Below are 23,177 nucleotides of genomic sequence, written 5' to 3'. Positions count from 1 at the left end.
TTAGTTCTCTATTTTTCATCTCTTATAGCTTGATGTATGTAGGTGGGCGTTGATAAACCTTTTATAGACTGATTTGGGTTTATTTTTATCCTCAATTATCAATAAGAGAAGATTAAGGGTGGACTCCTCAAGAGGTCCCGTGGTTTTTATTCTTCACATCGAAGAGGTTTTCCACGTATAAATTGTGTGTGTTGTTTGCATTTTTATTCCGCTTATTATTGTTGATTTGTTACTGTCATATTGCTGTCCACAATTGTTATTCTAGGTTGATTAATATTGGTGAATTAATTTGGGTTCTTTGGTTTGGATAATTGGTTGGTTGTTTTGTGTGTGTGACATTGTGGGTGTCGTAGTGACCCCTTCCGATCCTTACAAATAATCCTTTCATTAAGATGAATTAAAAAAGATTTCATTTAATTATGTTTTAATTTACAAATTAGAAATAAAAAATTAATAATAAATAAAAAGTAAATGAGAATAATACACATAATATATTACTCCTACCATTCTTTTTAAGATTGTTTGATTTTTATTTCCGATATCTTTGTCTCATTAATTATTTATAGCAAGTTATTTGCAACCATGAATTTTTATAGTGTCATTTTCATGAGAAGAATTGTAATCAAAAGCTTGTAACAACCCGACTTATCGTTGACTGGGTAAACAGGGTCGTTACGAGGATTATTTCCCAAGAAACTTAAATCATATCCCAAAATCTGGGCAAAGGAATCACCAGCTCTATTACGAAACCGACACAGCTAAATCTCAAACCAAATATCTAATCTAAACATAAAGTAACCATACAACTCACTACGAGTCCATTATAATCAACATAATCAGAACTAATATACATTAAACAAATTCCTAATACAAACTATAATCCCCGTGACGACCCTGTTTACCTAGTCAACGGTAAGTCGGGTTGTTACAATGCTATCAAAGAGTTTAAGGCCCGTTTGCTATGGGCTTTCGTTTTAATTTTGTTTTTAAACTAAAAACCAAATATGATGAACTAACTCGTTTGTATGAGGTTGTCTCATCATGAGATGAGTTCATATAATTAGCTCTTTTCTCTAATTAATAACTTTAAATTTATAAGTAGTCACTTTAACACACCAAATGTATATAAGTCGGCCTAATAGAGATTACGGTGAGACCATCTCTATCAGGCTGACCTAATGTACATTGTTAGTCTTAAATTAATCACTTATAACCTTAATTTAATTGATCACGTACAGTTTTTAAAATGCTTACTTTTTATGGTCTTAAAATGATCACTGATAACCGTACAGTGATCTCTAACAATCTTAATGTGGTCAATTAGAGAAATTAGTTGATCGTATAGGGCCTTCTCATAGTGAGACGATTTCATACAATACGAGTTGTTAAATTTTTCTCATACTATAAGAAGACAAATTCTCATAAATTCTTAAAAATAATCTTATTACGACAGTCTTGAATTTGGCTAATAATTCAATTACACCAATTAAAATTTCAAATTTTATTTGGAGTCTTTGTATGAATTTATTTCATTGTGAGAAAGAGCAAAAATCAACGTCACACAAATTCCGTTCACTGATTTGGGCCCTTAAGCTAAAGGACCCGGTTTATAATGGTGAAAATTTGAAAAACATAAGAGAAAAAAATAAATAAAAATTAATAAAATAAATTAAGTTTTAAACTTATTTCAAAAGTAAGCGTGAAATTCTCAAACCTGAAATTTAGGGCTGTTCGCAGTTATTAACTGCAAACAGGTCAAAAAAGACAAAATAGCTGTTCGCACTTACTAACTGCGAACAACTATTTTGACATGTTTTTGTGCAGCATGCTGTTCGCAGTTAGTAACTGCGAACAGGTCAAAACTGATCAAATAGCTGCACTTAGTAAGTGCAAACAACTATTTTGTCTTTTTTGACCTGTTCGCAATTAGTAACTGCGAATAACTCCAAATTTCAAATTTAAAAATTTTACACTTTTAGAATAAGTTTAAAACTTAATTTATTTTATTATTTTTTTTTCTCTTATGTTTTTCAAATTTTCTATAATGGTTTTGTTCTGCTGAATTTGATTTGTGGGGCGTCTGGCTTTGAAAGGCCCACTTACTTATGTTCAACATTCAACTCTATATTCCACGATGAAAAAAACTTATATGGTAATAATTTATGGAGTTAGTTAGAGACTGTTTTTTTGGTGAGACAACCTCAAAATAAGAAATTTATATGTTAATATTTGTTTAATTAGGCTATTCAATTCATATATAAAGAGTGTTTAACAATAATACCGTCTCATATAAGAATTTGTATAATTCATATTAGTTGTACTATTCAACGCATGTATAGAAAACGCGTCTCATAGTAAGACCATTTTATACAATAATTTGTGAATAAGCAAATTTAATGAACACCCTCAGAGCATCTGTTAACAAGAATAAAGTGTATTTGAAAGTGTTAATTAGAGAAGAAAATAAAAGATAAAAATAATATAATGAAGTATATTTTTATGTGTTATTTGATGATAAATTTTAAATTTATGCTATATTAGGTAATATAATTAATATTCATATAATTTAAAGTTTAAAATATATTCTAGTTTCCTATTTAAAATTAATATTATAATCATTAATGAACGTCTGAATGTGTTACTTAGCAAGATCCTTTAAAATAAGGCGATTATTGATTAGTGATCAATGAGCAGGGGCGGTTCTGGGGTCGTGCGAGGTGCCCAACCACACAGGGCCTCGAATCTAAAGGGCCTCATATTAAAAAGTTATATTAAAATAACATACTATTATAGTAGAGTTGTTGGTAAGAGTTTTACTTAATAGTAGAGTTCAAAACTTATTGATTACATTTTTTTCTCCTTTTTTTATCTCTTTTAAAAATAACTCTTTACCTTCCAAATATTTTTTCTTACCTTATTTAATGTTACACATACATCAAACATCAATTATCACTAACTTAATTTATAAAAATAATCAACAATTTATTTTAAAATTTTTCAACCCTTCAAAGTTTTACTCTTTTTATTATTAATCAATCCATTACTATCTTTTCTCTTCCATTTTAACATTAGAAAAAAAAGTTTAACTTTTAATAACTTAATTTAAGTTTAAGAAATTAAAATTGTGTTGAATTTTTATTTTAGTTAATTTTTTTTAATTATGTATGGCCTTAATTTTAAAAATTTATAAAAAGTAAATAGGGTATCAAAATTGTTTGTTCTGTCCTTGACTCTCTGTCAATGAGTCCCAATTGAATAATCATGTGTAAATCAAAATTAATAAAAGAGTGTGATATTAAAACTTAAAAATATAGCAAATTTAACCACATACCAATTTAATTTGATGTACCAAATTCAATACAAAAAGAGGAATACTTCTACACAATGCTAGAGTTCGACAAACATTTATAAAAATTTATATTTATTAAACTATAATCCGACATAATCCAACCTAAAATGAATTAAGTCCCTAAATTTTATTAGAGCCCCACAACCACAATGTCACAATTGATAAGGCCATACTTGTAAAACATCAAGAATAAATGTTACATTAAAAATAAATGCTAATTGAACCACCCTCGCAAGTTATGTTTTGGGCAGAAATCAATTCTCACAAGCATCCTCAATTCTTGATGCTCGACCCACGTGAATATGGTCGGCAGAGTCAATACCTTCCACACTATATTTGACTCGGTGTGGCATTTATCCGATACAGACCAGTAATTGAATCGATATTAATCAAATCGTTAAACTTTCCAACAAAATCCAACTTGATAAAATTTGAATTCGATTAAACATGATTTAAAACTCGATCGAGTAGTCAAATTCACAACCCTATTCATATTTTATTGAATTATACTTCTTTTATTTATTTAATGACTACACTTGAATAAGAAACAATACTATCGACTTTTATAATTTTAGCTCGTCTCGTATGAGACCGTCTCACCATGAGACGTATCCATATAATAGCCCATTTCTTTAATTGATTACTTTAAAATTATAAGTAATCGTTTTAAAGTTATAAGTAATAATTCTAAAACTATAAAAAGTAATTATATTAAAATTATAAGTGATTACTTCAATGTTATAAGTGATTATTTTAAGACAAAAAATATATATTAGGCCAACCCAATAAAAGTGGTCTCACCGTGAGACCGTTTAATTTAAAATTTAGTGTTATAATTTTTTTCTATGAATATTTAAAGATATTTAATATTAAAATAATATATTAAATACCGTAAAAAGTAAAAATTAGTTATTAAAATGAAGAGTCTTTGCCCTCAATATTGCATTTGGTAACATATTTTCCACTTTAAATACATCAAAAACTTATTTCCTATAATATTCCAGACCAAATATTAGACAGATTATTTAATTTTCATTTATATATATTTAATTTATTTTATCATCTCATCCATATATTTTTATTACTTTTCTACAAAATATAAAAGGTTTTTTTGCTTATCAATTTGATTTTTTTTTTTTCATAATTGTCATCCGGATCCCAGTATGGTAGAAGTATATTGAGGAAGTAATTGTGTAGGAGTATGACTTTATTCCAATGTCAGAAGTCAGAAGCAAGAGGTACTTTACAGCCTATATGACGTGAGATTTAAGAAATGGTGCGTCAACTAACTTACCGACTCAACCTACATACTTCTACTTCGTAGTACAACCATAACAATAACCGAATATGTACGCGGTTACTCGGTTAGGTATGATTAAACTTGTGCTAACAGAATTACTTTCTAATTCATTAGTAGTGGCTCGTAGTATGAGTTTTCGACAAATATTAAGAAAATATTACGACGATCACTAGAAGGATAGTGAGTAGATATGATTAAACAAAAGTAAACTAAAAGTAAGCAAAATGAGAGACTTTAGAAAGGGTAAAATGGAAAAAAATCATTACTAAAATAGAAAATAAAATATTAGTAGTAAACTGATCTAATATAAAAATAAGACAATAGTGTTGAATTGAAGGGAATATAAGATTTAATTCACACTAAAATATTTTATATTTTTTTTATCTACTGAATTATTGAGTATAATATGAGAAAATATTAATAATACAATTTATAATATTTTAATATGGACTAAGTTCATATAAGATTTTTTTAGTAATAAGGCACTTTGAGAGAAGAAAAGAGCTTAGTCCAATTCATAAGCTTTCTCAACTTATTTAAATTGACACACAATACTTGATTCTGAAGCTCATACATAATTTACTAATCTTTTATTACGTTATTCAGACATACACTAAATACAATAAGCTTTGTATTTATATAAATAAAACAATTTTTTCTTTTCATTTGTTAAAAAGCAAATAATATCATCTTTATGCAAGCACGAATAATAATTCCATCTATATAATTCATTATACGTTACTACACATGTATTGGACTATTGGTGTATTTGTGTATCGCTCTACTCCAATGCAAGCACATGGCCCGGTGAAAAGATGGTTACATATCTGAAGGAGAAAAGTGACCAAAATGATCAAATTCGTACTGCTCCCTCCGTTTCACATGTTTTGCTATATTATTCATTTTCATTCGTCTAATAAAACCGCTTTTTTACTTGGGAGTTACTAAATTTCGCCATCCCTTTTCATTTTATCGCCATCCCCTTCCCACAAAATTACGTATTTGCCCCTGAAGTTTAAAAAATTACAAAATTGCCACTCCTTACAAATTTCTTATTTATAATAATAATAATAATAATTAACTTTTTATATTCTTAAAAAAGAATATAAATAAAATTAATAATAATAACAGTAATAATAATAATAATAATAATAATAATAATAATAATAATAATAATAATAATAACAACAATAATAAAATTAAAATTAATAATAATAATAATAATATTTTTTTTTGCTTTTTGGAAAATAATAATAATAATACTAATACTAATAATAATAAATAAAATTAATAATGACTTGTGTAGGTCTCGAACCTGTGACCTTTATGTTATTAGTACAACGCTCTAACCAACTGAGCTAATAGGCCACATTAATCTATAAGTTATTATTATTAGTATTAGTATTATTATTATTATTTTCCAAAAAGCAAAAAAAAAAAAAAAAAAAAAAAATTGAGTCCGGGATCCAGTTGCCCGGTTCTGGGCGACTAGACCCCAGTTCAATCGCCCAATTTTGGGCGACTCAATTTTTTTTTTCTTTTTGGAAAATAATAATAATAATAATAATATTATTATTAATTTTATTTATATTCTTTTTGAAGAATATAAAAAAGTTAATTATTATTATTATTGTTATTGATATAATAATAATAATAATAATAATAATAATAATAATTATTATTATTATTATTAATATTATTATTATTATTATTATTATTATTATTATAAATAAGAAATTTGAAATGAGTGGCAAAATTGTAATTTTTTAAAAATCAGGGGCAAATTCGTAATTTCATTTGGAGGGGTGGCGATAAAATGAAAAGGGTGGCGAAATTTAATGATCGGGTTTTACTTTTGGACATAGTTCATACTATCATCATCATACACAGTGTATTCCACTCATAGGAAACTATTGTCAGGGTATAGGGAGGGAAGAATGATGGCAGCTCATACCCATAGAGGAGACTGCAGTCAAAGAGTCCTTCGGCTCGAGAAAGGTCTTCAAAGAGAGAAAAACCTGCAACTTACAAATAGAATAAATTGAATACGTAAAAATAACTAAAAATAAAGATAAAGGTAAAGAAGGAGGTAAATAGTGATAATTAAAGGCAATAAACAATAACAAACGATGGATTATTCAAATTTTAGGTAAATTAAACATGATACTCATAAGCTTTTGTAATTTTTCAAATTTTACACACACAATTAATTCTTATACTATATTTTCCTTTTAAGGATGTTGAATTTTTTTTAAAAGTGGTATTTTGCCCATGTTATTTTTATGGCAAACTTAAAAGAATATAAGGATGACCAAATATTCAAATTAGATATATCTTCCTAAAAATAAAATATTGTAAATTTTAAAAATATTCTTCCTTTACAGTACATTACAAATAAAATCTTGTGTTTATTTTTTATTTTTTATTTTTATTTTTATATATCCCTCTGTTTTTTTTCTTCTTCTATTATTATCTCTCCTCCTCCTTCCACCGACCTCAAATTTTAAGGAAGGTGGGTTTTCATGGATTAGCAAATTCCTATCATAATCTTGGCTTAATTGCTAATTAAACCGAAACATTTACTAAAAAGATTGAATCCTGAATCTGGGTTTTGCTGGGTTATTTTAAAAAACATGGATCTGCGAATTTTTATGGTGTTGGGTCTTTGTATTTGGCAAAGTTTTTATCTTTTAATGGTTTCAGGAAATGTGTTTTTTGAGGTAGAACATAGATATAAAGGTGGGAAAAGGACATTGAAAGAGATTAAAGAAAGAGATGTTCTTCGCCATGGTAGAATGCTTGGAGCTGTTGATCTTTCTCTTGGTGGTAATGGACAGCCTTCTGATGCTGGGTATGCTCTTTTTTCTTTCTATTTCTTATTTATTTTGATTTAATTTTTTTGGGTGCATTTCTAAACCATTGATTTTGATTAGAAATGCTTCATTTTGATGTTTCAATTTGATTAACTACTTGCTGAGCTGTCTTGAAAAATTCGAACCTCTATGTTTATTTTGCAATATATTTATTTTATTAATAAATTTAATATATTTTTTTATTAATTTTTTCATATACGGGAGAGACCCTCAAAGACTTTGACAAGTTGTAATTTGTATATGTTCACTGTTTTTAGGTTGATGAAAGATGTTTAAATGTCAAAATTTGAAATTTTTAGTATGTCACATCCCATGATTATGAAACAAAACTCGTATTTTTTTTAAATTAAGGTTCCGGCGTAGATGTATTATTTGTTAAATTTATACCTAACATGTACAATTATACATAGATTCTATTTATGTGTTAAGAGTAATGCATGTAGAATTATGTTTTTGGAATTTTTTTTGGTTATGTATGTAAATTGGTTTTGTTGATTGGATCAATGGAAATTGGAAGGTGGAATAAGCAAATTCTTTCCATAGGTGGGGAAGATATTCTAGAAATAGCTAAATGAATGATGTATTTTTGTTACTTGGAAAAAGAATATTCTTACCATTATCTAATGAACTATAGTACTTTTTATGTGAGTTAAATAAGGTAAGCTTAAAAATTTGGATGCTTCAATTGATCTTTTTGGAGAAAAGGACATTCTAGTGAAAAGTAGGAGTAGTATTTCTATTTTCTAGTCTCTATTTATCCTTTTTAAGTTTTTAAAAATAATTCATATTTGTCTTTAATTTTAGGATTTATTGATCACTATAAGGTGGAGAAAATGATATGTGTTTTAGTAAAATCAACTAGTCAACTACTTAAAAGTAGTCAATAGTCTCCTCTCATTGTTACCCATCTCTTGTGTTTATTGCGTTTTTTGGAAAAGAGGGAAACAAACTTCTCAACTCCTTCTGTCGTGATAGGATTGAAGCAAAGAGAAAGTGAGTGTTTTTTAAGAAAAAGGTGGATAATGGTAATAAATGAATAAAGAAAATGAATTGTATGGATGAAATTAAAAGAGAGTTAAAATGAATGAATGAGATTAAAAGGAAGTGGTGGACCATCGTCTAAAAATAGAAATGATAGCAAATTAAATGGGACGGACCAAAATGGCAAATGATGCAAATTAACTGGAATAGGAGGAGTATTTGATAACAAGATCATTTAGTTGGAAATTTTTTTAAAATATTTCATATCGCCTTTCCTAGTATTGATGGATGGCTACTTATCTACGAACGTTAAGACAACAATCAAAGAAAGCTTATGATATAGTTTTGGTGAAGAATTTTACTTGTTACCATCTTGCTTCCTAGGTCATACACAATGTCTTGATTGTCCTTGTTGGTCCTACTTGCTAGTAATTAGGATTTAAAGACGAGAAATTTCTATGCGTAGAGTCAAAAGGGGTCGAAAATCATGGTTCCATCTTTGATAATTCATTCATTCCTGCTTGCACAGTCAATTGATAGTCATCACTTGAAGTTAAAGGCTTCGGGAGGATGATCAATTCGAAATAGGGTTCATTAATGAAGTGATTCCTAGCTTGTATGTATTTGGCTACTTATGGTCATTCATACTTCAAATGTTTACCATTTTTAAAAATAACGTTAGTTGCAAGACACCAGTGCGTTACCATCCACACATATAACTTTCTTTTTTGATTAATTTTTCCTTTTCGTGCACTGCCAATCCAAATAAAATCCTCAATCTCGCCTATCCGGATATACTCGACAATTGTTTTGTTAGCAGAAATTTGTTCACAGAGTTGTTTGACTAAAGAATTAAGAATACAAACTCAACAGGATCCATGATATTTTGCTTTGCTTAAATAGTAGCAGGAAAGCTTTAAGATTTCAAGTGTATGAAAATTCGCAAGTCTACATTTCCCCGTGTCTTTAAAATAATGATGAGTTGATTTTTAAATTTTTTTTGATGATTTTTGTAGGTTGTACTTCACAAAAATTCAGATTGGTGAGCCTCCAAAAGAGTATCATGTTCAAGTTGATACAGGAAGTGATCTCTTGTGGGTTAACTGTGCGGGATGTGATCAGTGCCCCAAGAAAAGTGGGCTTGGAGTATGTCATGCATAATCTTTAAACCCATTGTTGACTTCGCCCATCTGTATTCAACGGCTTAAGAACTAATGTTATTTGCATTGCAGATAAAATTGAATCTTTATGATCCGAAAGGTTCATCTTCGGCCGAATTAATCAACTGTGATGATAGCCAGTGTACCATGATATACCAGGGTACTCTATCTGGTTGTCAATCAGATATACCTTGTCAATATGAAGTTACATATGGCGATGGTAGCACAACTTCTGGATACTTTGTTCAGGATACTTATCATTATATTGAGGCCGCCTCGCGTGACTCACAAAGCAAAACTGGGAGCGGGTCTATCGTTTTTGGGTAATAGTCTCAACCTCCTTTTTTTTTAGTTTTTTTTATATCTTGCATTGTAAGTGAGACATAGAAGGAGAGTAATTTCTATTAGCATTGAAGCGTGTTTACGGCTATGGATTGTTCGTCACCTTTCTCACCCAGACCCTGTCGGGATATTTGGTTGATGATGATGATGATGATGATGATGATGACTGAAACATGTGATTCAAACCCTTGGGTTTTGGGAGTGCTGGGATGTTGTTAGTTGTACCTTGCACGTGCATTTGCATTCTGTACTTTGGATCTTTCTTTTGAGACTGATTTTTGGGATTTGTGCATATATTGGTGATTATCGTTCTTTGTTACTTCCTTTGTCCCTTTGATATTCCCACACTTTCCATTTTAGCATGTCCGTTTTACTTTGCCACAATTTTCTTTCATGGAAATGTTCCCGCCATTCTTATCCACACATGTTCATTATCTCTTAATATCATTCATACAATTTGAATGACCCCACTAATCTCTAATTTTCCCTGTTGCAATTTAAAGGGCCCGATGGAGTATTGAGTAAATTCCTTTAGTGCGCTCTACTACCAATATTATCGAGTTCACGTTTGATTTGATTTATGTTGCTTAATTTCCAAAATTATGTTCTCTTTCTGGCATTCTATAATGATGTTCAATGTTTCTAAATGTATCGTCTCTTTCAGTTGTGGGTCTAAACAATCTGGTCAACTCAGTTCATCTGAAGAAGCACTTGATGGCATCATGGGTTTTGGACAAGCAAACTCATCTGTACTATCACAACTCGCGGCAGCCAAAAAGGTGCCAAAGATGTTTTCTCATTGCTTGGATAATGACAAAGGAGGTGGAATTTGGTCCATTGGGGAACTCATCGAGCCAAAGATGAATACTACTCCACTAATTCCAAACCAGTATGTGATTTTTTGAATTTTATTTCTCATTTTTGGTTTAAGAACCACAAGTCTTGATCAAATAACAAGAATCAGTAGGGCTAATTTTCTTCCCTTCTGTTAGTGATTGGTTGATGTGTTCGCTTTGTTTTGTTTTTATGGTTTTTAGCGTTCTATATCATTGAGAAATTGTATTTGTTGATATGTTTAGCACAACTTCTTATGAAGAAGTATTGAACCCTTGTTTGGGATTGTGATTTGATTTTGGTGTTGCAAAAAAAGGTTGCTAGTGGTAGCGATAAATCCAGATAGTAATAGTGGTGATTTGATTTGATCATTGATGTGATGTGATCTAAAATTAGATAGCGGTTGGCTGTCGACGGATGGTGACTTTAGGGCCTTGAGGAAGCAATCTTTTAAGGTGAAGGTGGTGAACACAATGTAGGGTCAAAGAGAAGTAACCTTTTGCTTGATGATGCTGAATGAAATGTCGGCATGAAATATGAAGAGTTCGAAAATTGTGTTAAGGTGGGACGAAGAGTCATAACATCATTAACAATGCCTGAAATCCTTTCTCGGATTGATGGAAGTTTGTTATGCTTTTTTCTTGCTTAATAAAAAGCCAAAAAACGATATACATCTCTAATGTCTAGATCCTTTTGCGTTTCACATCTCACGTAAGACCTCCACTTTATAGCCTCGGGCTTGGACGTTTGTGGTGACACATTTATCCTTCATGGTTTAATTGTTCACTTTTGTTGACTGGTAGCCTGTCTTGACTGCATTTCTGGGTTAGTATGGGCTAGTGCATCTTCATTAATTCAAGCATAGAGGAAAGCTATAGAAGTGTTCGTATGAGCATGATCACTCACTAGTCGTTTCATATCGTTCTCTTTCTGATTGCTCGTAAAGTTCGTTTTTCTGTTTGCTTGCATGTTAAATTAGTTAATTTTTATTAAAGCCCGTTATGTATGTTGTAATCAGACTGCTACTACCCTCTTAGGGCACATTACAATATTATCATGAAGAGTATCGAGGTGGATGGTCAGGCTCTAGAACTTTATTCGGATTCCTCTGGTAGCGATAGAGGGGCAATCATTGACAGCGGTACGACTTTGGCCTATCTTCCAGATGATGCTTATGACAAGATTGTAGATACAGTACGTCATTGAATTGATTTTCATCCTATTACGATGTTGGTTTTCGATATGAAAGTTGAATAAACATCTTAGTGTTTTTGTTCGTTTGTAATATGCAGATTCTCTCCAAGCAGCCTAATTTACAATTACATACTGTCGAGGATCAATTCAAATGCTTTCAATACTCCGGAAAGTAATTCCCATTTGACTGTTAGATTATGATAGCGTGTTACTGAAATTGGAGACTCCGGAAAGTTTTTTGTGTGTGCTTCCATTTATTGTTCATCGCGATTTTATGATTGACAATGATTTACTGAATCATTCATGACTACGAACCTTTGGTGCTATTTGATTTATTGGCCGGAAAAAAATGGGAATATGACTTAAGGTGAAATTCTACACCTTATGAGATCATACTGACAGTCATGGTGATGTGGTTGTCATATCGCCAAATATCAACCGAAACCATGAGATATCCTTTGAATCAGCCCAAATCGCGTTTTTTTACATTTTTACTATGTGGGTAGTATCGGTTCACTCTCACCAAGATTGATGGTTTGCCTAGCGAACCTCGATCTGGGCCGTGCGATTACTTTCCCCATCCCGTTCTGCGACCCGGATCGTTCCTCGATCCTGGTAACACTAATCAGTTAATAAGATTTGAAATCTTTATGACTTAGCCGATACAATATGATGCTGCCATATTTTGCACTATGCAGTTCGATCTCATATTCTCGTGATTTCTGCCTATACTTGTTAATTTAATTGTCAAAGAAGCTACCTTGTTTATCTGATGCCTCTTAGAGTAAATTATTTGTATATTTTATGTTGGATTGACTTTGGAAAATTATTTATTTCACCTGTGTTCCAGTATAGATAATGGCTTCCCACACGTGACCTTCCATTTCGCTAACTCTCTCGATTTGAAAGTATACCCTCACGAGTACTTCTTTCCCCTCGGTGATGGTGTAAGTATACGTATCCCTGAAATTTATTTTACACGTCTTTTCTTTGAAATTCTCTTTTGCGCAATAAAAATATTCGAACTTTAAAGTTGGTTGGTTGGAGCGTAGTAATACTTTCTCCTTTTTTGCATTTCATTGCTGATCGGTTGTGTTAATTTGGTTGCCCAGGATGATAAGTGGTGCGTTGGTTGGATGAACAGTGGATTACAGTCTCGAGATGGGAAGGACGTAACTATCTTGGGAGGTATAATGACATTTACTATACTTCTAGTTTCTATAAATAATCGTTTTCAATACCGAGATCTTCCGCTCAACATGATTTTCTTACAAATTCTTCGATTTGATTTTTTCCGTCTTTGATTGCAGATATCGTACTATCCAGCAAAGTGGTCTTTTACGACTTAGTAAATCAAAATATTGGATGGACCAACTATAACTGTGAGCATCTCTCCTTTATTTTCTTCGAAACATGGTTTTATCTTACAAAAGATGAAATACAATGCAGTAGCTTAAACGAGAGGTTTGACCGGTTGGAGTGACTTGTTACTGGTTTTTGGCTTTTTGACCCACAAATTTTTACCAAACAATCGATTTATCAGCTAGCAAGCGGCTGGTCAAACCAGTCAACAACTCTAGCTGATAGTGTTCTGCCAAAGAGAATGTCACTTTTGATCTTGTGTTAAGATAAACTTTATGATTGACGAGGGACAACTATTCTCACACCTGCTTCATAAAATGTATGAGATCGGTCTATAGTGCAAAAACGTATCATGGTTGCGATTGCAATAAACTTTTACAGTGATGCGGTTGTCATACCATCAAACATTATCCGAGATCATGAGAAATCCCGACCATAAAAGACAATTTCTTTTACACTTGTACGACGCAGGTGTGTTGGTTTTGATTGATTTGAAAATCTTTCAACTCGGCTGATACGAATGATGCGACCGTGTTTTTGCACTAAAGATCAGGCTCCCTAATTGTTTGAATACAACATTGCTATTTCACTTTTATCATTCTTTTAACGTTATCGCACTAATGTTTCAGGTTCGTCAAGCATCAAAGTGAAGGATTCAAAGTCAGGAACCGTGTACACTGTAGGCGCCCATAACCTTTCATCCGCTAATTCTTTAAATTACGGGAGGACTATATTGTTTGTGTTTACGCTACTCTTAGCTAACTTCTTTTTCACTATTCATCTTTAAATTTATAGGTCGTTTTTTTTATCCATAGTTTTTTTATCCTGTAAAAGAAAAGTGTCAATTGATTATTCGCTCGATATAATTGATTTTACATGTATAATTAAATAATTCATTCATCTCCTAATGTCTTGTATTTTGATGCTTACATGACTGGCGAAGCATACATATGATCCAAGTGGACAAAGAGGAAGCTCAACCTACCTTCAAATCTCATGGCCTTTGGCTTTTTTTGCTACATTTACAATTGTAGCCTTTTTTTGATATCTATGTGACAATATATAGGAGTAAATATTACAATTGATTTTTGAAAATTGAAAATATATATACATCTTTTAGTAAAGATAAGAAGGCTTAAATTAGTGACATAGAAAGAAGAATAAATACAAAATTTTGTCTTTTTATAATTTTTATTATTCTCCGTCTTTTAGTGCTTGCCTAATATTAAGGGTATGTTTGATAAAAAAAAGTTTTGAGTAGCTATTAACCGTTAGCGTACTGGTTAATATTTTAAACTAGGAATAAGACTATAATTTTTTCTAAAAGGGACAAAGCGAGTGTTAGTTATTTTGACTCATTTTGAAATAATATATACTCTAATTTTTTCATTAGATATGCAAAAATACTACTATTAAAAAGTGAGAAAATTATAAAATGGAGCAAATTAGCACAAATACAAAATTTTTAATGATTTTACATATACATGAGTAAAAAAATTTACACATAAAAGTTTTTCATGAGGGGTTTACAAAGTTGTTTTTAAGTATTGTACAACAAAGTAAAGTAGTGCAAGGAATAAGGCTATTTGATACAAGTCCCTTTGGTAGCTATCATCCCTTTGGAAAAACTGTAACATAAAAATAAACATGTCAAATTTCAGTTCTTGGATTAAACAACAGTGACAATCTCATCGCGTTATTTCTCTGTCATTAACTACTTTGCGTCTTTAGAGAGTAAAATAATTAACACAAAAACTTGGATGAGACGTGACCGTCAATTTAGGCCAGCCTAATTCGCGTGTGTAATAACATTTTAATTTTTTGGGCATTTATCAATTTTGGTCTTAAAACTATCAACTTTTAAAATTGATACCTTTTAGGTCAAAATTGATATCTTTAAGATCAAAATTAAAAAATGCCCAGAAAATAAAAAAAATGCCTAAGTTGTTGCACGCGCGAATTGGGCGTAATGAGACCATTTCGTTCAAGATCAGTTGAATAATTAAATGTATGATAATAGCATATCATTATCACAATGTCAAGCAGCTTTCGTTATGTGATGTTTGATAGATTCAATATACATAACCTTACCCTTGTACCAAAAAGACAGAACTGGTTCTAAGCATAGGTTGGGTAACCGACCGCCTAGGGCCCCTAAAAATAAGGGGCCTCAAATATTAAATAGTACTATTTAGGCCTGAATTTGAGCAACACTTTTTAAGTGATTTGTTTGTAAACTTTTTTATATTTGAAGTAATTTTAGAATATAATGTTATACAATACATTTTGTCTTGAACTATTTTTCATGAATTTCTTGAAGTGGAAAAAATTTTATCTTTTAATAATAAATACCTTTCTTAAAAGACATTGAAAAAATGAATAGTATCTACAAAATCTTTACTCTGCCCTTGCAAAAAAAAGTTGATTCAGATTAACCTACACTTTACACCATATCCGTACATAAAACTCCAAAAAAATAGAACTTCAAACCTAGTTACTACTTGGCATTGAGAGATCCAACTTACATACTTAATCCAAGTTATTAACAATAACGAGATCAATTATTTATTTATGTTTGACTTGAACTTATAAAATCATCTACGAAAAAGTGAAAGTAAGTTTTAGTTACTGAAATAACATGAAGTGGTAATATACATACCTTGGTAGGATCACCAGAAGGATCTGGGTACATATCTACATTTTCCTTAGAGGAAGAAACCTTGCTACTCATGTCCTTGACAGAATCCACCACATCTTTGCCACCTTCTTTGGCTGCGAAAAGGCGGCGCGATACCCAGAAATACACTTGAGCTAGTGGCGATGATGAAGATAAATCCCAGGATTCTTCATGTTCTATTACTTGTCCACTAATCTGGTTTAAGGTGAACTTAGAATTCACCTTAATGATTATATCTCCACCAATGCTACCTATGAATGATTTTGGCCTCCCTTTTAGAGTCCATTTGATGTTTAGTACACTTGTTGATAGCATTACCATTTCTTGCACTGCCTGCCATAGAGGGGAGTTTCACAAGAATGTTCAAAGTGACTACTTAACTAGTGGGAAAAGATCAAATCGGATCAGATAAAACAAACAAATTGACAGTTCAAGACATGTTAATAGCCTATTTGACCATGTCAAAGAACTAACTCAATTAAAAGTTTAAGCTGGTGGTTGAGACTTCAACACATGTTCTATACTTTATCGCAAACTCTCTAATGAGACTGACATATGTGTGCGACCATACAATCCAACCCATAAAAATTATTTTCTTTTCCAAATTCAAGCCTTAATAGTCAGTACACCCATTTCAAGACTTAAAATTCCCATTTAATGTTTAAAACCCTTATTCCAAGCCTAAACATTAAGTATCCAAAGACTTATCTATAATTTTTAACTAGCTATTCCAACCTTTAAAATGTCAATTTCAAGGCTTACAATTCCTACGTCAAGGGTTACAATGACTACCCGAGACTTAAAATGCCAACTCTAAGAATTTAAAATTGTCAATTCTAAAACTTAAAATGCTATTTCAAGATCTAAAAAGCTCATTCCAAGCTTCAATATAATAACTCTAAAAGACCAATTTTTTTATAAAAAAGTCCAAAGTTTTTTTGTTTAAAAAAATTTATGAGTGGGATTTTAAGTTGCATAGGTAATTGGGGTAGGTTGGAAGAGATGGCACAACGATTGCACATGAGAGTAGTTAAAAATTTAAACCCAATTAGAAAGCATTGTTTTTACCACTTTGGTATTCTCAAGTGCATCAGTTATCCATAATGGCCTTTTATACTTGTCTCTTCCTGTAAAGCTTCTAACTGGATCCTGCATTTTCCAACAATAATTTCATATCATAATCATTTTTTCACAATTAGCTTATACAATTTTACCTATTTCGAATTCTAAAATATCTTACAACCGAATTAATATAGATTTACTTTAGGCTAATTTTAAGTCATAACTTAATCAGATTCGAGTTTAGATTTTCCCCTACCCTCGGAAAAAAAAATTTTGACATTAGTAATTCAATCTTTCACCCATCTGCTGTGAATTATTTCACTTTTACATTATTTTCTTATAGACTAACCTTTGCTTACATTTGCCCATAATATATCATATTACTAATTAATAGACTATGCTGCCAGCAAACTAGGACAAATATTGGATTATTCACAGCAAACTAAAGGCAAATTTGAAATTATTAAAAAATATTCTAAACATGGTTCACGGCAAACAAACAATTAATTAGATTATTAATTAATTTCAATTTATAAAAAAAGTTTACCTTATATTTGACAGAAACAGCATAAGTACCAAGTGCTCGGTTACCTTCCCTGAGCTCTAATATGTCACGAACAAGCTGTCTAGCAGTGGATTCAACCAATGGACTACTTATACATTCAAATTCATCACATAATTCTCCAAAATCCATCCCATCCACCAGTTTATCTGCTTCTATATTCTCTACCGTTGGATCTGAGCCTGAGGACACTTTTGTTTTGTTTGAGTCACTTGTAACTACAATAATAACATAACTACTCATTAAATAAAAATATACATTATCTAGACAAATTTGATTTAAACTAAATTTACCGCTTAAACTAACTTAATTTGATGGTCGATTTCTGATATCATGTCAATGAACAACTTCAATTAAAAGTTTAAACTTATGATATAAAATCTAAAGTTAAACTAAGAAAAATTATACGTGTTACTAACTTACCATGTGTTACATGACCTGAGCGACGATTTTTAGTTTTGATAAGATGGGCGGAGCGAAACTGGTGGTGATTGGAGATAGGAAGAAAAGGCGCGTTGGTGGTGGGGATTGGGGTTGTGGTCGTATGGATCGCGGTGGTGGTTGCAAGGGAGATCATCTCTCCTCTCCATTCTTGAAAAATCTAGATGGTGAGGTGTTTGGTTCTACATAACAATTTTTTTTGGTAAGTAATTTTTGTGATTAGTGATTTTTTGGGTGTTTTTGGTTGGATAAGGTGGGGTGAGTTGTGTTGGTTTGCAATCTAAGTGGTGGAAACTAGAAAGATCTTAGCTATTTGTGCCATGTCATAACTTAAATTTTTGTGGCATAGTATGCTCCAACTTTGTCACTTGTAGTCCATGACAAATTATGGGTGTATGGAGGATGGAGGGTCAAAATCAATGTATTCTTTTTTCTTTTATTCAATTTCTTGAAAGATAAGGGGGTGAGTATATGTTTTATGTGAGACAGGTTCATATAAAGATTTTAAATTTTTTAAATAAACACTTTAAAATTTAAAGTATCATTTTTAACATCTAAAAATGACATGTTGAGCATGAAACAAATAAAAAGTGAGTATTTGAAGTATGAAAGTAGATGTTTTAACATTCAAAAAAGTCAGTATTATTATTTGAGATTGTTCGAGTATCAATACTAGTTTAGCGTAAAAGTGAATAAGTATAGCAACTAGCAAGGTTTTTGATCCCAATCTTGCTCCAAGTTTTTTTTCAATTTTAGTAAATACTTTATATGATTAATTATTTGGATTACAATGGATTATATTAAATGGTTTATTAAATTATATGCATGCACTTTTTATTTATGTGAAGTTGTATATAATTTTCACCCTAAATCAATCAAAAGCATTATATTACTAACAAGGTTAAGGTTGCGTATATTTAAGTTTTAACCTTTCAAAACCCGCCTAGCCACTTTTTAATTTGAGGATAAGCTAGAGAATTTCTACATATAATAAAAGAAAATTAATCTTTTCAATAGATAATGAGAATGAACCCTTTTCACCAAGAGTAAAAAGATAAGTTCTTCACCAATAAACTAATCTGTAATTTTAAAAACAAATTACTTATGTAGTTATGTTAAAAGATATTGGATACGGATAAGCAAAACAAGAAAAAATGTTCATTATTCATACTTCATAATCGTTAGATGTAATGAAAGGCCGGGCCTGAGTAAAATGGCCCAGTTTCAGTTGATATTAGAGAAGGCTTGTTTGCTGTGGCTGGCCCAATACCATTAGTCCATCACCTAGACTAAGGTTTATAATAGTATTAAGATACTCTATTAAGAGACTGTTGTTCGGTGAGACGATTTCAAATAAAAAGTTCATATTCTAATAATATATTAGATGAATTATTTAACTCATGTATTGAACGTGTCTCACAATAAAGTTATCTTATACAATAATTTGTGATTAATATACACTAGTATCTTTAACTTAGTTGAAATTTGAATTTGACACTTCTATTTTTTTTGAATAATTACAAGTTGTATTTTAATGTTTAACTCTATTTTATTTGGCTTATGTGTTATATTTAGTCTTGAACTCTTAAAAGTCTTATCTATGCACTAATTTAATCTTAAATATTTTTTGTAATAGTTCGGTTTAAAGTCAATTAGATAATTATATGTAAATATAAATTCCTGGTAACACGTCGGACATTTAAGGTAAACTGTGTATAGGATCGATGATGTTCTAGTGATAAAGAAATAAGCAAATAAAGATAGCAACAACAATTTAGCGAAAGTCTTAAAGGTTAAAACTTGAGAGCCTAAGGGCCTCTTCAAAACCATATTCTAGTTTAAAATATAAACGCACTTGCTAAAATAAATAAACAAGTTCAACGACAAAATATCATAGATCGTGTACGACAGTCAGCTCATTTATAGGTTTTAATGTTGAAGTCCTAACACACTATTCCTGCCTGCAAATCGACCTGCTAGTTGTCGAAAGACAATATCATAGCAAGTTCAAAGAACATAAACCAGCACATGTCAGAGACTTCATACAATGCATTATATAGGTTACATACAAACAATGAGTTCATCCTAACATGCCTCTAATATTTAAGATGTCATTATTGTCTTTCCAATTCGCAACTCATGTCGTTGTCCGTCCAATTCATCGATCCTATATACAGTTTAACTTAAATGTCCGACGCGTGACCCGAAATTTATATTTACATATAATTATTTGGTTCATTTTAAACCGGACTATTACATCTCTAATTGTAGATAATTAGAAAATTACAAAAAGTTTATAATCATTAATATTTTAGTAGTATTTAGTATGACAAATGATCTTTTACTTCAAGAATCGAGACGTATTCAGTTGGAGAGCATGTATTATTTTTTTAGAAAAGGCATAAATTTAATTCTCATATAGCTCTATACCTCTCAGCTTATCTTGTAATATATTTTAAAACTCTAATTAGTACATAGTTTATCTTTATGCATATATTTTTTTAAATATATTATAGCTATATATTCAAATTAATTCTGGTAAAAATAGTACATGTTTCAATCAAGATAAAATTCAATTTTCATTAATGCTACATCCTTACAAGCATTGCCAATGTTTTAAACCAAATGCAATTAAATGCTTAGCATCAACAACGACACTATATAATAGGAGTATGTGTTACGCTGGAGGTTCCCGAAATTTATAAGTATATTCCCTACAAATCAAGCAAATTCAAACTTCTCCAACCACAATTACCACAAATCTAGGTCAAAAAAACTTTATTATAAGTGGTCTTTAATTGGGAGGTTTATTTGGGACAAAGTGCCCTTAACTTCATTATATAGGTTAATGTTAATAAGTATAGATAGGGAGGGAGTAGTAGGGATAATGGACAATTTTGTTTTTGGTTTTATTACATGCATACGAGCTTTATATTCTATCTTAATTAGCTAAAATACATGCATGCTTTGCTTTTTCTAGCTTGTTGGGTTCTACTAGCTTTTCTATATTTGTCCTTACTACTATTATTGCATTGTCTATAGTGGAATCTTCATTGGTGGGTGGTTGATCACCAACTAGCTAGTGGGGGTAACCACTAACCATCATCGAGCCCACTTGATGTGGTCCCAACTTTTAATTTAACTTTTATCAGCGTAAATTATTTATAAGTTAAAATTAACCAAAGCTATATCTAATTTTAATATATCAAGAATAAAATTTTAACTAAATTTGAATTCTAATTCACGAACTTCGATGCATTATATTTTTTGCTCTTTAATTGAGATTCAAGGCCATCTTTTATAAAGCATTTGCAAGTTGTTGATAATTTGAACAAATTGTTTTGTGATAAAATGAAAAAAATATTTGAAAATGAAAATAAAAAAGCCTTTAGTTGGTGGTGATATGAATTTGTTCTACTTTCAAGAAATCATTGGCCATCCACAAAAAGGACAAAAACGTGGTCCTTGGATCACCTATTTCATCTGTATTACTCAGAACTCACTCACTCACTGGTGATAATTAGTGTAAAAATTTTAATATTTAAATAAATTTTGAATACCAATTTTTATAAGAATAAGCACGTACCAAATTTACATAGAAAAACTCCCAAAATCAAAAGCTATAGAAAAAAATTAAAAAACTCGAGTTGTTTAGAACTCATTGACGATGTGTTTGACTAATGACTTTTAATCAACTTTTTGACTTTTAATTGATTAAACAATAAAGTCAAAAAGACGTAATAAATAAAAGGAGTGAGAACAATTCCATAAAAAGAAATTGTATCAAAATAAAAGAAATAAACTAAAAAAAAAAGTGTGACGATAGCAGTTTCATCAGAAACGAAGAAAAAATTAACAAATTCATTAAAGACTCTATACAATTTAAAAAATTATGATATTTTTCTAATAACTTTTTATTTTTAAACACTTTAACATTAAAGAATTTTGTATGATGGAACATAAACCTCCCGTAAGTATGACCAAAGTTGTGAGGTTGATTAGTCTGAAATTTCTGGATGTTATTATCATAAAGTCTCTTTAATGCCTTTGTCATTTCACGCCAAGAAAAGAAACATAACTGAATGCAGCATGCATGCAAATTGTACTCTTCAACAGGCCGTGAATTTTAAAGTGAAATTCTTCAATTGCTTCTTTTTACCAAAGTCATTCTAACAACAGTGGGGAAGTCGCATCGGAGTTTGGGCGGGCCAGTCCGACTTCTTATATTTTCAAATCGACTTCAATTGATAATTAGAGGTATTTTAATAAAATACCGTAAATTTCAATTGTATTAATAATAGAAATGATAATTTTAAGCTCTCTCATTCAATTTTTTAAATAAGCAAAATTAGAAATGAAATTTTAGTATAAAACTTTTGTAATTATTCAAATTACATTTTAAAAATATTTGAAACGCAATTGTATAGACATGTGATATGAAATGTGACTACGTAATATCAAAATAACGCTAAGTGTTTGCTTTATCTTGTTTAGTTACCCTTCTATTAATGAGGGTTTTTCTAAATATTATTAAATAGTTATTAATTATGTGTATCACTATATTGTATGATAATATAATTCATTTTTTATAGCATAATATATGACCTACGCAACGTTTATCATATCAACTCAAATTGTTTTTTTAATATATCAATTAACACAAATTTTCAAATAAAATGGTGTTAGTGTGAGATTATTTTTATTGGACTAATTTAATATACTATACTTACTATTTCAAAATGATCACTTATAATTTTAAAATAATTTATTAAAGAAATAAACTAATTATATGAATTCATGTCATTTGAGGCTATATATATATGATACATGACTTGCTCATTAATTTATAGTAGTGGTATGATTTGATGATTAATTATATGTTTAATACACGACAATGATGGGTATCGCATGATGTATTAATATTTGTTCAAGTTCAATCGTGTCGTTCATTATGGTTTGTCTTTTATTTGTTAAGCATTTTTCTTGACTAGTATTTTTTTCTTTGACCCTTGACATTTTTGTCAAACAATGAATCATTGT

At 30.4% G+C, this 23,177-nt stretch overlaps 2 protein-coding genes across 3 annotated transcripts; one reads left to right on the top strand and one right to left on the bottom strand.

The window, feature by feature from the left end:
• The first annotated feature begins 6,980 nt into the window (after positions 1 to 6,980).
• On the top strand, positions 6,981 to 14,590 carry LOC130797013 (aspartic proteinase 36-like). 2 transcript variants are annotated; one of them, XM_057659481.1, is made up of 11 exons: positions 7,035 to 7,500; positions 9,520 to 9,649; positions 9,736 to 9,986; positions 10,670 to 10,894; positions 11,877 to 12,033; positions 12,132 to 12,205; positions 12,884 to 12,980; positions 13,146 to 13,221; positions 13,344 to 13,415; positions 14,025 to 14,074; positions 14,339 to 14,590. In XM_057659481.1, exons 1-11 carry the CDS (start codon positions 7,283 to 7,285, stop codon positions 14,438 to 14,440), a joined length of 1,452 nt encoding a protein of 483 aa, XP_057515464.1. In that variant the 5' UTR covers positions 7,035 to 7,282; the 3' UTR covers positions 14,441 to 14,590. The 2 variants fall into 2 exon arrangements, with proteins under 2 accessions (XP_057515463.1, XP_057515464.1); XM_057659480.1 differs by having other exon boundaries at positions 6,981 to 7,500; positions 14,025 to 14,559.
• A 250-nt stretch (positions 14,591 to 14,840) lies between these two features.
• On the bottom strand, positions 14,841 to 18,591 carry LOC130797012 (uncharacterized). The gene is made up of 5 exons (XM_057659478.1): positions 18,120 to 18,591; positions 17,682 to 17,914; positions 17,141 to 17,221; positions 16,055 to 16,405; positions 14,841 to 15,023 (listed from the first exon to the last, which is right to left on the bottom strand). The coding sequence occupies exons 1-5, from the start codon at positions 18,271 to 18,273 to the stop codon at positions 14,922 to 14,924; spliced, it is 921 nt and encodes a 306-aa protein (XP_057515461.1). The 5' UTR covers positions 18,274 to 18,591; the 3' UTR covers positions 14,841 to 14,921.
• Between the last annotated feature and the right edge of the window lie 4,586 nt (positions 18,592 to 23,177).

This window comes from Amaranthus tricolor, chromosome 12, assembly GCF_026212465.1.
Source record: "Amaranthus tricolor cultivar Red isolate AtriRed21 chromosome 12, ASM2621246v1, whole genome shotgun sequence".
NCBI lineage: Eukaryota > Viridiplantae > Streptophyta > Magnoliopsida > Caryophyllales > Amaranthaceae > Amaranthus > Amaranthus tricolor.
Note: the sequence above shows the minus strand (reverse complement) of the source record. Positions and strands in the feature narration are given on the sequence as shown.

What these genes read in the sequence shown, in the direction of transcription:
- LOC130797013 (XM_057659480.1), top strand. Translation starts at nt 7,283, where the DNA reads ATGGATCTGCGAATTTTTATGGTGTTGGGTCTTTGTATTTGGCAAAGT. An exon ending in GGACAGCCTTCTGATGCTGG is followed by an intron (nt 7,501 to 9,519) that starts GTATGCTCTTTT and finishes TGATTTTTGTAG; the next exon opens with GTTGTACTTCACAAAAATTC. An exon ending in ATGACAAGATTGTAGATACA is followed by an intron (nt 12,034 to 12,131) that starts GTACGTCATTGA and finishes TGTAATATGCAG; the next exon opens with ATTCTCTCCAAGCAGCCTAA.
- LOC130797012 (XM_057659478.1), bottom strand. Translation starts at nt 18,273, where the DNA reads ATGATCTCCCTTGCAACCACCACCGCGATCCATACGACCACAACCCCA. An exon ending in CTGTTTCTGTCAAATATAAG is followed by an intron (nt 17,222 to 17,681) that starts GTAAACTTTTTT and finishes TGGAAAATGCAG; the next exon opens with GATCCAGTTAGAAGCTTTAC. An exon ending in CTTCTGGTGATCCTACCAAG is followed by an intron (nt 15,024 to 16,054) that starts GTATGTATATTA and finishes TTTATGTTACAG; the next exon opens with TTTTTCCAAAGGGATGATAG.